The sequence below is a fragment of the Equus quagga genome, chromosome 18, assembly GCF_021613505.1.
Source record: "Equus quagga isolate Etosha38 chromosome 18, UCLA_HA_Equagga_1.0, whole genome shotgun sequence".
In the NCBI taxonomy this organism is placed as follows: domain Eukaryota; kingdom Metazoa; phylum Chordata; class Mammalia; order Perissodactyla; family Equidae; genus Equus; species Equus quagga.
In genome coordinates, this window is record NC_060284.1 from 40,600,717 (window position 1) to 40,614,725 (window position 14,009).

A 14,009-nucleotide genomic window follows, 5' to 3' on the forward strand; every position below is an offset into this window, starting at 1 on the left:
AGCTTCATTGTAGTGCTATTTAAAATAAGGAAAAATTGGACAAAACTCAATGTCCAACAATAGAAGAATGGTTACAGAAACTATGGTGCAACCTTGAAGACATAAGAAAGCACTTGTGACCTGAAATTAAATGGAGAAAAGTCACAACACAGACTATGAACCATATGATCTTCACCGTGTTTTTAAAAATGGTGTACATGGATAGAAAAAGAACCTGGAAAGAAATACAATAAAATGTTACAGGTAGTGACCTCTGTGTGGTGGGCTTAAGGCAGATGTCTATTTTCTTTTTAATTATAGGCTGTATTTTCATCTTTTCTCCAATCCACATGTATTACTTTGATTATTATTTTAAAAACCAAGATGTGCCATTTTTAAGGAAGCGGGGAAAAGGTGGAAGGAAGAACAGATTTCCACGCAGGTACCAGCTGTAAAATAATAACGTACTGGAACCGGAAGGAATCTTAGAAATGAGAAATTGCCTCAGTCCAACTTTCTCAGGCTCTGGACGAGAAGACTGCGGTCCAGAGGGGTGGTCACTCCACTGAGGGTCTTTGCATCCCAGCAGCACCTTGTTAACCCCTGGAGGGCCTGTTTAGGGAGCAGCCCTTTGACGCTCCAGTCAGTCTGGCCCCGCCTTTACCAGCATCCTTGGCCAACTGGGCTGGAGAAACACCCTGGCAGGAAGAAGGCCGGTGGAACCGCAGACCTCACCACCACCCGGTCCCGCAGTTCTCCGTCTGACCGTTCTAGCTGGCCATCTCCGTCTTCTCAGCTCTGCTGTGGCAGAGGTGACTCCTAAGCAGCTAGGCTAAATGTTTGTGGGGTCTGGCTTTCACACCATCATCAGCTGAAAAAGAAACAGTATGGTTCAATGGTTAGTGTCAAGTTGGAGTCGGAGATGTGTTAGTGTCTTTGCCAGAGTGCTTGGACATTGTCTTAGTCCATTCAGGCTGCCATAGCAGAATACCATTGACTGAGTGGCTTAAAATAGGCAAACATCTATTTCTGACAATTCTGGAGGCTGGAAAGTCCAAGCTCAAGGTGCCAGCAGATCCAGTGTCTGGTGAGAGCACTCTTCCTGTTTGCGGAAAGCCATCTGCTCGTTTGTATGTGAGCATGGCTGAGAGAGAGCGGGCTAGCTCTGTGCCTCTTCTTTTATTTATTTATTTATTTATTTTGAGGAAGATTAGCCCTGAGCTAACTACTGCCAATCCTCCTCTTTCGGCTGCGGAAGACTGGCCCTGAGCTAACATCCGTGCCCATCTTCCTCTACTTTCTATGTGGCACGCCTACCACAGCATGGCTTTTTGCCAGGTGGTGCCATGTGTCCACCCATGATCCGAACCGGCAAACCCCGGGCCACCGAGATGCGGAATGTGCAAACTTAACCACTGTGCCACCAGGCCGGCCCCCTGTTCATCATCTTGTAAAGACAATAATCCCATCATGGGGCTCTGCTTTCACAATCTAATTATCTCCCAAAGGTCCCACCTCCAAATAACATCTCGTTCGGGCTTCAACATACGAATTTTGGGGACACACAAATATACAGTCCATAACAGACATCAAGAACCTTCTCTGGAGAAAGCAGGAGCAACGCACGAAGAGCGTGCAGTGACAACTAATGGTGGAGAATGGTGGAAGATGGGAAATTGGCTTGTTTGTACATGTGTTTATAGTCTGTGTCCTCCCCACCCCACCCCTGCCAGCACACTCCCCCCACATACACAGCTCCTTGAGAGCTGTGACTGTCTCACACAGCACTGTTTCACCAGAACCTAGCACATAACAGGTTCTCCATAGATACCTGTTGAACATGGAATAAGTGAACATCATTTTCCTAGGGTGTAGAAGACCCGACATGTTCTAAATTAACACGATTTCTAGAGTTTAAATATTTCAATTCCAAAAGAGCAGAATGTTTGGGGGAAAAAATTTAGCAGTTAATATTTATTTGCACAACTGCAATGCAGTGCTTTCAAATGGTTGTTAATAGCAAACATGTAAACGTCATGGAACCACTAAGAGCATCTCCCGTGAGGCTGTCACGAGGTCCACTCTGTCTGTGGCCTTCCACTCCTTCCTCCACTCCTCCCTCTTGGTGTCTCTTGAATTTGGCCAACTGATTGGATGGTAGTTTAAAAAAAAATTTATTTGGGGTATGTTTCTTAAATTTAGACTGTCAGATCATCAGGCTCCTGCTCTCCGGGGAACTTAATAGCATAACTCAGAGATTGGGCATGCTCTCCAGGACCTGTGACACAACTTTTTTTTCTAGTTTAAAAAAATTGTGGTATCTACACATAACGTAAAATATACCATCTTAGCCATTTTTAAGTATAAGGTCAGTGGCATTAAGTACGTTTACATCGTCGTGAACCATCACCACCATCCACTGACAGAACTCTTCATCTTGCAAAACCGAAACTGCTCAGGGGCCCAGTCCTTGGCAACCACCCTTCCACCTTCTGTCTCTATGAATTTGACTACTCAGGGTATCTCACATGAGAGGAGTCATACAGTGGTTGTCCATTTGGGACTGGCTTGTCTCACTTGGTATAATTTTCATTTTTATTGCTACTGTGGATTTTGATTGGTGGGGGCACCAAAGCCAGCCCTAGGTAGAGCTGAGAAAGGAGAGGGCTTACCTCCAGCTAGCCTGCTTTCCTGGCCCATCCTTCCCTCACTTCCGACCCATCTCAGTCCCTGCTCATGGCTGAGTGTCCTCGCCCCCATCATCTCGTCTCCGACTTACCCAGGGAGAGCATCGGATTGGCCTCGTGTGGGCCACGTGTCCATGCCTTGGCAGACGAGGGGGCCACCTCATTCGACAATCCCACTGAGACTGACTATGCTCAGGAGGGGATGTGTCCTCCCAAAGAGGCTCCGTCATGAGAGGAGGGGGCAGGCGAAAACGACAGAAGTCCACGACAGGGGAGGTCTTCCAACGAGTTGAAAGTGCCTTTCAGCGCCCCCATTCCAGGCGCTGGGCTCAACTCTTTCCGCCGTGGGCCCTGTTTGCAAAGTCTTTTATACCCTTGGCTTTCCTCGCAAAGTTTTCAGCAGCTTGAGAGCCAGTGCTGGGCCCCAGACACACTTTGTGAGTGTGATCGGAGCCTCCACAGGCCACCTGCAAACACCAGCAGCCTGGAACACAGGGTCTGGACTCAGATTGCCCGGGTCAGTCCTAGCCTGGCAATGTGCCGGCTGTGCGGCCTTGAGCAACTGGCTTCACCTTTCGATGCCTCAGTTTTCCCATCTGTAAAATGGTAAAATAATAGTACCTACTTTGTTAGGTTGTTTTGAAGATTGAAAAACCTCCTGTGCTGGGGCTGGCCCTGTGGCCGAGTGGTTGGGTTCATGTGCTCCACTTCAGCAGCCCAGCATTTCGCCGTTTGGCTCCTGGGCAGGGACCTAGCACCGCTCATTAAGCCATGCTGGGGCAGTGTCCCACATAGCTCAACTAGAAGGATCTGCAACTAGAATATACAACTATGTACTATGCACTGGAGGCTTTGGGAAGAAGAAGAAGAAAAAAAAGTTTGGCAACAGATGTTAGCTCAGGTGTCAATCTTTAAAAAAAAGAAAACAACCTACTGTGCTAAGTGCTTGACATACATCATCTGATTATGCTCACAACCAACCTATTGCAAATGGGGAAAAGGCAGCCTTTCTGGGCCCATCAGCCCCAAAATAGAGCACACACCCAGTATACAGAACTCGAGCTAGACTGCAACCTCTACTCGCATCCTGAGCCAGGCAGCCTTGTGGGTAGCCTCCACAACTGTGCACAGCAGCCCTGCCTATGCGGCACTATCAGTATTTCCCCATCTTCCAGATAAGGCATCTGTGGCTTAGAGAAGTTGAGTACCGTGTGGTAACGGGGTGGCAGAATCACTTCCAGCTTGCCTATTTATTTAGGACGCACCAAAGAGGCTAACAACCGCCACATGCCTTTGTCACCAGCTCATCAGCTTACACTTTATACGTCTTCTACAGTGGACAGCAACCAAATGCATCTCCAGCACCTAATCCTAATTAGAGACAATCACCAATCTCTAATCTACTACTTTGATAATCATTTAAAAAACTAAGACTTGTTATTTTGAAAGAATTGAGGAGAAAAGTGGAAGGAAGGACACATTTCCATCCAGGTACCATTCTGACTTGTCAATTATTTTATCATTTCAGCAGTCCACTCAACACCTAGACGACAAGGGCTAAAAGCATTGTGGGTGTGAGTGACTCCTTCTGGAGCTGAAAGATCAGTGTTACCAACAGATAGCTCAATATTTGGCAAAGCAGGTTCCCACTTCAGTGTTTTTTCCTCTTCTTTCTCATGTTCCAGGAGCAATACATGTGGCTGGGTGTATGAGGGGAGGGCAGATTAACTAAGGTGCCCACTTCTCATTTCCAAACCCTTCTTGCCTTCTTCCCCTGATGGACAGGCAGCAGCCACTGCCCACTGTGCCTCATTTAAAATTGTGATTTGGCTGTGTCATATCACTGTACATGGGGAGAGCAAGGAATTATATGCTGGGCATATATACTGAGTATATTTGTGTGTCTTCTTTGTGAACCTGCATTTTAAGCAGACTATACACTTTCAAAGACGCATCACTGAGTGAATTGAGGTACAATCAGAGAATTGATCTGTTCACAGAACGCTGAATATAATTTGTGAGTGTTGCCGTTGTCTCTGATTTAACTGTTCATCTAAGCTTATGTCTTGAATGGTGACATCTCAAGGTGTGGTTCAGATCTGAAACAGCTGCAGCAGAGCCAGCCGCCTTGGACGGTGTCAATGTCCCCCAACGACTTGAAGTAAATTAGCACATATTGAAAGGGAAATTTCCTAAGGCTTGGAACCACCATTTTCCCAGCAAACTTCCCACCTGAGTGGGCCCCAGGGGACACCAAATGAAAGACGATGAAAAGAAATGGACTTGGCCCAGAGTCTCCAAAAGGCCAAATGCAGTCCGAGTGAGCTGAAATTATCTGCTTGAGCAGGTCAGATATTTTAACACCAATTCTCAGGCCTCGGGAGTGAGCCTGGCTGCTGGCAGACCACCAACACTGTCTTTTAAAATTCTTAGATTCGGCTGTTAAATTTGGCCCAGTGAGAGTCTGTGTTTGATTGGATGTACGAGGGTGGAGGATTCCTCATGGGAAGGCCTGGGCTCGAGCTCAGTGACTTACCAGCTATGTGACTTTGGACAAACCATTTCACCCCTGCCGGGAGTGTGCTCTTGTCTGCATAATGAAGGAAACAACCCTGCTCTGCTTGCCTCATGGGGAGTTTGAAGATCAAATGAGATGGTGTTTGGGAACTGTAGAAGCAGTATGCAAATGACCGGCATAATTATGTTCACAGGCAGAACATCAAATCCTTTCTGCCTGGTTCACTTAATTCTCCATTTAATTTACATACGGTGGATTTCACCCCTTATTCCTGCAGCAAAACCCTTTGGAGAGCATCATTTTTAAACCTGAAATTGATATATGTGCAGTTACCCTATTTACCTCAGAGTCCTCTGGGATAAGGAAAAGACTGGAATTATGAGGAAAAATAGACCCAGAGGGATGTTAGCCCAAGGGCAAAAAGAATTCCCATCCTGATAGTCTTTTTTTCCTAGATGACACTGGCATCTAAATGCAAAGCCAAAGATTCTCATCAAAAGTTAGGCTCACTGGGCCAGCCCCGGGGCCAGTGGTTAAGTTCGTGCACTTTGCTTCAGCGGCCTGGGGTTCGCTGGTTCGGATCCTGGGCGCGGACCTAACGCCGCCGCTCATCAGTCCATGCTGTGGTTGCATCCCACATGGAAGAACTAGAATGACGGAGAACTAGGATATATAACTATGTACTGGGGCTTTGGGGAGGAAAAAAAAAGATTGGCAACAGATGTTAGCTCAGGGCCATCTTCCTCACACACATACAGCAAAAGAAAAAGAAGAAGAGGTAAAACTGTATAATAGTTTGCTTTAAAAAAAAAAAAATGTTAGGCTCGCAGTTCCCTGCATTTTCCCCTTCTCCTCTGCATCTTCTCCCTCTGGATGAAAGTGCCGAGTCTGTGTGTCGCTGCCCTGAGCCGTCCCCGGCACAACGCCTAGTACCGCTAAGCGCTGGGCATACAATGTGCATTTGGTAAATATTTCTAATAGAGGAAAATACAAATGGAGCTGTCGAACTGCTCTCATCATCCTAAATTTCTGAAACTGCAGATGGAGAAACATGTTTATCATATTTCCACGAGTCTGAGATGCCATTGCTTCTAAGACACACCATTTTTTATGTCCCACAAAGAAAGGAAAAGCTCTATCAGTTAAAATAGGACACAACGCATCCTTATTGTGTCAATTATAAGCCACATCTTGATGTCACAGACGCTAAAATGTGAAAGAAATATGCACCTTAGAATAGATGAAACGCGGCACATTTACCTGGCCTGAAAGGGAAAGCTTTCTCCTTTTGATTCCGATGCATTCTTAGATTAGCAAACTTCAAAACGGCCTCATTTTTAGTCTCCGCTCCTTGCCTTTATACATGTTGTGCAATCATGCTTTCCTGTGGGTTGAAGGAGGACACTAAATCTATTTTTCTTTTTTTTTTTTAAGATTTTATTTTTCCTTTTTTTCTCCCCAAAGCCCCCCGGTACATAGTTGTGTATTTTTAGTTGTGGGTCTTTCTAGTTGTGGCATGTGGGACACCACCTCAGCATGGCTTGATGAGTGGTGCCATGTCCGTACCCAGGATTCAAACCGGCGAAACCCTGGGCCGCAGAAGCGGAGCGCACGAACTTAACCACTCGGCTATGGGGCCGGCCCCTATTTTTCTTGTGGACATAATAATACAAAGTACTTCTGCACTCGAATATAGTTTTAGGTAAACGCCAATTGTTAAATACTTGTCAGAGCCCAAATCACATTCATTCTCTGGTCTGTTGTTTTTTACAAGATTTAAAAGAGTAAGAAATGTTTAAGGGTGTTTGGCACATCAATTGTGCTTTCTTTCTCCCAAGTAGTGCTTTGTACTCTTCTCGTTGCTCTGCATAGGGCTGGGTTTGGCTGTTTTGTTGTTGTTACCTAGTTGAGTCTCAGTTCAGGTAAAGCAGTTGAACTGTGAATTTCTTGTTGCCCAGAGAAATTAGGCATGAACAGGCTCACGTGATGAGAACACATCACCTGCCTGGGCTAAATATGATGTTTTTAATAAAATGCAAGGTAGAATTTATAGTCTTTCTGGGCACAAGAGAGCATGAGGAACACAGGGAAAGAGAAACATTTTTTCTGTGACAATCCTTTGTAAATATATTCATGGACCAGTCCTTGCTCATAAATTCTACAGTTTGAGATAAAGAAAAACTCCATATGTTTCTAGCCTGTTCTTTGGTTACCTTCACACATTTCTCTGATCAATCAGGACACTATTTATACACAATAGCAAGTAGAGTCACACACACACACAAGGATTTCTAAGGACTCAATGGTGTCCAGGTGGAGAGGAATGATCCAAATAATTGTAGCTCCCATATCTGCTTCATAACAATCATTTTGGCACCATGATCCCTGGCTCCCTGCCGGGGTTCCCTTCCGTCACTGTGTTGATGAGCGCTGGTAGCCATTGTGCTGGGCAGGAAGTAGGTGGGGAGCTATTAATGTTTGATCGCTACTAATGCACGTTTTGCCTACTGTTCTCTCCCCTGCAGTCTGAGTACCACTATGAGTACACCGCGTGTGACAGCACAGGTTCCAGGTGGAGGGTCGCCGTGCCGCACACCCCGGGCCTATGCACCAGCCTCCCCGACCCCGTCAAGGGCACTGAGTGCTGTAAGTGGCCACCCTGCTTGGCTTCGGCCTCTGCCCCCAGCCTCCTGCCAGCCAAGCTAGGCCCCTCCTGAGCGTGCAGCTGCCTTAAGGAATCAGATCCTTCCCCCAGCTAGTCCCCATCTCCAAACCTTTCGAGATTTGGTGCAAGAATGTTATTTCGTGGATGCAAACTGGGTATCTGAATTTTCTTCTTTTTTTTTTTTTAATGAAAATCCCATTGGGGTATAAAATATAAGTAATTCCAGCCGAGCACCAGTTAGATATTTTTTCTGTTTGCATACGGTTTCTTTTTTGCCTGTGCATTTCCCTCCAATCTGCACTCACCAGTCACAATCAGTCATTAGGAAAGATTGCTGTTTGCTCTCGTTTTGAAAAGGAAGCCAGAGTAGATGAATCTTTGCAGAGTCAGACCCTTAAGATGTACTGGGCATCACGCCAGGGAACAAGAACCCTCCCCGACTGTGGGGCTGACTGTGCAATCAGCAAGGCGGTGACTTGCCTGCAGCTCCCGTCCCCACCTCTGTGACTCTGTAGTCACAACTTTCCTGCCTTGGCAGCTATTTCTCCTGCACTGGTATTTTTAGAAATGCAAAAGCGGGTAACAATAAAAATCGAGGACTAGAATCGAGGAATGCTTGAAGATTTGGCAAGGAGATTGAGGGCATTCAAAATCTAAAATAAGCTTAGCATAGTGCCTGGTTCAGAAGGTATGCAGATAAATACTTGTTAAGTTAGTAACTGGACATTGCTAAGATTTGAGCAGAACTGAGGTGTGACTAACGGGAACAAACGAGCCATCTTCAGTTAGCTTGACCAACTTTATTGAGCACCCTGTGCACATGCTGTGTGAACCACAAAGATGAATAAGGCACAGTTTCTGCCTTCAGAAGCTTACAGTCTGGTGGAAGGAGCATTCATTCACTCATTCATTTTTTCAACAAAGCTTTATGGAGCTCCTGCTATGTCTGTGTCAATCACTGAGCCTCTGTCCCTGGAAAAGCTCAGAACCTAGAGGGAAGAACACATCAATATGATGTGTTAATATGAGGTTGAAAAAGAATGGGAGTTACGATGCTTGAGGGATCAGGAACAGCTGGGAGAACCCCTTGAGCAAAAGTTTGGAGGTGGAAGAGCACCAGACACATTCAGGGAAGAACAGCGGTCCAGAGTGGAAGGAACACAGGGAGGCTGACAGGTGGGGCTGGTGTGGAGAAAGGCCTGTAGTGAGAGATCAGGCTGGAAAGTTAGCTAGATCAGGGGGAAATATGGACAACTGAACGCAGGACTGAGAGCTTCATTCCATAACCGAGGGGGAGGGCCTGATTATTTTTTAAATAACAGGAATAATAGTACATATCGGTGTTTTAGAAGGATACCGCTGACCACAGAATGAGCAAAAATAGGAAACAGGAAACTAGTTAGGAGGACGTCGCAAGGGTGGAGCTAACAGGTCACGAGAATCCCGACAAGCATGGCGGCAGGAGAACCAGAAAGGAGGCGACAGAGGCCAGAGACTCAAGGGGGAAATTCAAGGCTGAAGGGCCGTGTGCCATTCAGAGGAGCCGGCTCCAGAGACCACCGTCTCCTCTTCTCTGGAGAGCTCTGCTAATGGCCAAGGCTGCTCCCTTAGGACACGAGACCACTGGGGACAAGCCCAAAGTCCTGCAGCAAGGCAGAGCTTCCATGGGCCTACATCTTTTCTTTTTTTTCTTTTAAGTAATAGCTTTATTGAAATGTAACTTACGTGTTATAAAATTCACCCCTTTAAGGTGTAAAATTCAGTGGTTTTTAGAATATTCACAGAGTTGCATAACCATTACCACTATCCAATCTCAGAACATTTTCGTCACCCCAGAAAGAAGCCTCATATCCATTAGCCATCTCTCCTCATGTCCCCTCCCCCAAGTCCCTGGCACCATAAATCTCCTTTCTGTCTCTCTGGATTTGCCTATTCTGGACATTCCAGGTAAATGGAATCATATAAGACATGCCACGGGTCTAAATCTTAGTGGATCAAACTCCTAGATCTCAATCCTCTGCTCCTCCCCTTGGGATGCCCACAACCCGCCCACTTTTCCTGGGACAGCAGCAGCCTCACCACCCAACCCTTGTCCCTGCTCTGTGTTCCAGCCTTCTCTTGCAAAGCCGGGGAGTTTCTGGACATGAAGGAGCAGTCCTGTAAGCCATGCGCCGAGGGTCGCTACTCCCTTGGCACAGGCATCCGGTTTGATGAGTGGGACGAGCTGCCCCATGGCTTTGCCACCATCTCAACCAACATGGAAATTGAAGACAGCACTACGGAGTCCACGGAGAACTGCACTTTGTAAGTCCTCCCACCCCCCATCTCCCAGCCTGGCCCCTCCCCGTGCTGGGGAAGGGGCTACAAAGAGCACGCCACAGCCTCCACTCCTGCCCCTCAGGCTGGGCAGGGAGGATGGAGAAGAGGGAGCCGTGCTGCCAGGGTGAGGGCTGGAGCAGGCCCCCACAGACTGTTGGATCATCTCAGTCCACTCTTGCTGGCCTAAGCTTACCAGTGACTGACAGGCACGTGCAACAGGTGAAAAACACGGAGAAATAGAAGTGGACAAGATGCACAAAGGTTAAATAGCCCAGTCCGTTTAAAACAAAATCCAACTGAATTTCCACCATGGAATTTCGGATCAGCCAATAAACTTCCTCAACTTGATTGCAACACAATGTGCAAAGCATTGGGTATCTTCCTGGCTCTGGTGCGAACTTCTAAAGATCTGCCAAACCTGAGTTTATAGGTTTAGGGAGATAGAATCAGACCGCAGCTTTGGCCAGTGGTGGCTGAGATCACCTTTGAGATCCTGGTGACCAGACAAATTTCCAGCTCAGAAGGAGATCTTTTCAGTAATTGAAAAGCTCTGCCCAGGTTGCTTGGAGAACCAGTGAGCTATCCTTATGAAACATTTGGATATTTAATTCCAGGGATAGGAATTAAATGATGTGCCGTCTATAGTTCAGGCACTATTCTGGATGCTTTACATCTATTATTTTCTATAATCCTCACAAGAACCCTATGAACTAGGCATTACTGTTCCCATTACACAGATGAGGAACTGGAGGCTCAGCGAGGTTAAGTGACTTGTCCTTTGTTACCCAGCTTACGACTGGTGATATTGGAATTCACAACCAGCCCCAAGCTTTCTACTGCCCCATGCTGCCACATTTGAATGACAAATGGCATGTAAGGCAATATTGGGTCCTAGGGAGGAAAAGCATGGCGATACATAGACGTAAAAGACAATCGTCCACTGCTCTTTTTTAAATATCGACAATACAGGAGAAAAGTGTATGAAAGTTTCTCTTATACCCAAGCAATCAAAGGTATAAAAAGGAGTTAATAATTGTATTACACTTGGATTTCTAAAACTGGGAGCAATGCCTTCCATTCCTGTACTTAAATCGCCTAGAACTACCATCGTCTGAGCCAGGCAGCAGGCATCCAATAGTCCAATTTTAATGTTATTTTAGAGTTCAATATTATGTATCCAAATCATTAGCATGACAGCATTGTTGGCAGAAAGGAAGCTAGAGAGGGTTAAAGCTGGAAGGAGAGGGAATGTGTGGGTTAAGAGGACCAACCCCCATTTGAGTCCTAATGGAGAATGAGATTGACCGGGACAAGGTGCAGGTCCAGCTCACTCAACCAATTCCTACCCGCGCGAAGGAAGAGTTTCTCTCTCTCTGGAGACTGTACTCACAGTCCAGAAATCGTTATCTCTCAGCAAGGCGGGATGTGGGCCTGTAGGTTAATCACAACCTGTGTTTCCACCGCACAGACTGCCTCAGGACCTGGATCTTAAGGCATCCCAGACATCCTTGGGAGGGGGGAAAGGATGTGTCTCCTCTGCAGAAATGGAGAGGAAATGGCCGCCTAGAGAGGTTTTGTGGTCTCCTCACAGCCCCTCAGGAAGGCAATAACTGAGCTGGTACCAAGATACCACGTGTCTGGCTTTCCTCTGCCGTGTATTTACCTGAATCCATGCCCATTGCCTCCAACCCAACGGGAAATAGAATGCATGGTCCAAGAGGGAGGGGATCAGGTGTGTCTTGTTCTTTGCTGTGTCTCCAGCATCTGACATCAGGCACAAAGTAGACATGGAATAAATAATTGGGAACAAAACAGGCCAACTGAATGGAGTTTCCATGGCAGGATCTCGAGTCTTCAGGGGCTCATCCTTGGTTTGCAGATAAATGTCCCAGGACTAAGGTGGTGAGGACAGTCCTCAGACCCAAGACTGGGATAAGCAAGAGGCAACAGAAGTGAAGAGGGAGTGATAGGAAGGACCTTGCATGTTAGTAGAGAAGAAAGGACAGAAGCCCCAAAACTGTGAAGGTGAAACAAGAATGAGAGAAAGACAGACGTCAACATTAAAAGGGTTTCAAACATTGGAAGCTTCTAAGTTTACCTGTACGGTTTCTTCTTTCTAACCAGAACTTATGAATCAGTGCCACACAGCGTGAGCTAGGCAGGGTGACTGAGTGCTGCCATGCGAGAATTCTTCTTTGAAAACTTGCCTCCCTTTCCCCTGGGCCATGGTAAAACAAAGCAGGAATAAGCAGATCACAGCTGAATGACTGTGGGCAATTTCCCTCATCCTAAAAAGTGGTGATAAAAGTAACATTCCTGGGTCAGCTCTGGTGACCTAGTGATGAAGTTCAGCATGCTCCACTCCAGCGGCCTGGGGTTTGGTTCCTGGGCGCAGACCTATACTGTTCCGTTAGTGGCCATGCTGTGCTGGTGGCCCACATCCTAAGAAATAGAGGAAGATTGGCATGGATGTTAGCTCAGGGCAAATCTTCCTCAGCAAAAAAAAAAAAGTATTCTTCTTATAGGTCATGGTAAGGACTAAATGAGATGATACATGTAAGAATTTGGAGCCATGCCTGGCACTAGAATCAATCAAGACATGTTGTCATTATTGAATGTGAAATGATCTTCCCCAGGGATAGCTCCAACAAACATTGGAATTGTGATGCATTTTTCAAATGTAACCCATTTATGGCATCCTTTTAATTATTCATCCAGCCTTAGGAATTATTTATAGCTGATGCCATGGAGCACATCAGCATCATGTTGTCTCTTTCGACAGGAGAAATCAATAGCATTAGGTTGGCTGGGGTATCTTGGATGAGCTCAGCTTAGGTATTCTGGATATGCTTCCATTCGAGAATAACACTAACTGTTGAAGAGCTGGAAGTACCATATTATTCTGACAAACACAGGGGGAAACCAGTGGACTAATCTGAGGTTCTCTTTGTTGATCATTACTAATAATTGGTGACCTGGGATGGTCTCAAGCACAATCAGTGAGATTGTCTTTGGTCACCCGTTTCCTCCATTAACCTGTTTAATCCCCTGTCCCTCCTGTGTGCCAGGCCCAGGGCTTGGTGCTGAGGATACAATAGTGAGCAAGATTAGTTTGGTCTCTGCCCTCAGAGCATCTATAAACCAGCCAGGAAGACAGACAAATAAGAATTAAAGTATGTTCAGAAGAGGAAATCAAATTGCAAATGAACTAAGAAAAGAAGTGCAACCTCACTAATAATCAAGGAAATAAGACTTAATGCCCAATGAGACACTAGCTGCTACCACGTCATCTTGGCAACAATTTTAAAGTCTCGCTATTTCAGATTTGGGGAGGATGTGGAGCTACAGGAACTCTCTTACACTGCCGATGGGTGTAAATTGATAGCAACCACTTTGGAGAACAGTGTGGCAGCAGCTGGTAAAGCTGGAGGTCACATTCCCTCTAACCCAGCAGGTCTGCTCCCATCCTTCCACTCAGACGTGCGTGTAAGCAGAGGAACAAGAATGTTCCCAACAGAGTGTGCACAATAGCAAAAAATTGGAAACAATCTAAAAGTCCATCAACAAGTAATACGTAAATAAATAAGGTAGAACCACACAAAGCAATATTATATGGCGGTAAGCATGAAAGAAGAGCTTTGTGTTTGAATATGGATGAATCCTGCAATCACTATATTGAAGCCAAAAAAAAAGCAAGTTTCAGAATACATAAGTATGATACATTTACATAAGGTTTAAAACATGCAAAGCACTGTCATACAGTGTGTTGTTTAGAGAGACATGCATAATTAGTAAAGGACAGAGATTAAGCACCAAATTCAGGAACGCGGTTCCTTGGCTG

The 14,009-nt window shown here is 45.9% G+C and overlaps 1 protein-coding gene across 3 annotated transcripts in view; it reads left to right on the forward strand.

The window, feature by feature from the left end:
* Positions 1 to 14,009, forward strand: part of ELAPOR1 (endosome-lysosome associated apoptosis and autophagy regulator 1) — a 70,272-nt gene that overhangs the window by 29,166 nt on the left and 27,097 nt on the right. For all 3 annotated transcript variants that reach the window (XM_046645888.1, XM_046645890.1, XM_046645889.1), the window contains exons 2-3: positions 7,710 to 7,830; positions 9,961 to 10,153. In XM_046645888.1, coding sequence (XP_046501844.1) covers positions 7,710 to 7,830; positions 9,961 to 10,153 — 314 coding nt within the window. The remainder of the gene's footprint in view (positions 1 to 7,709; positions 7,831 to 9,960; positions 10,154 to 14,009) is intronic.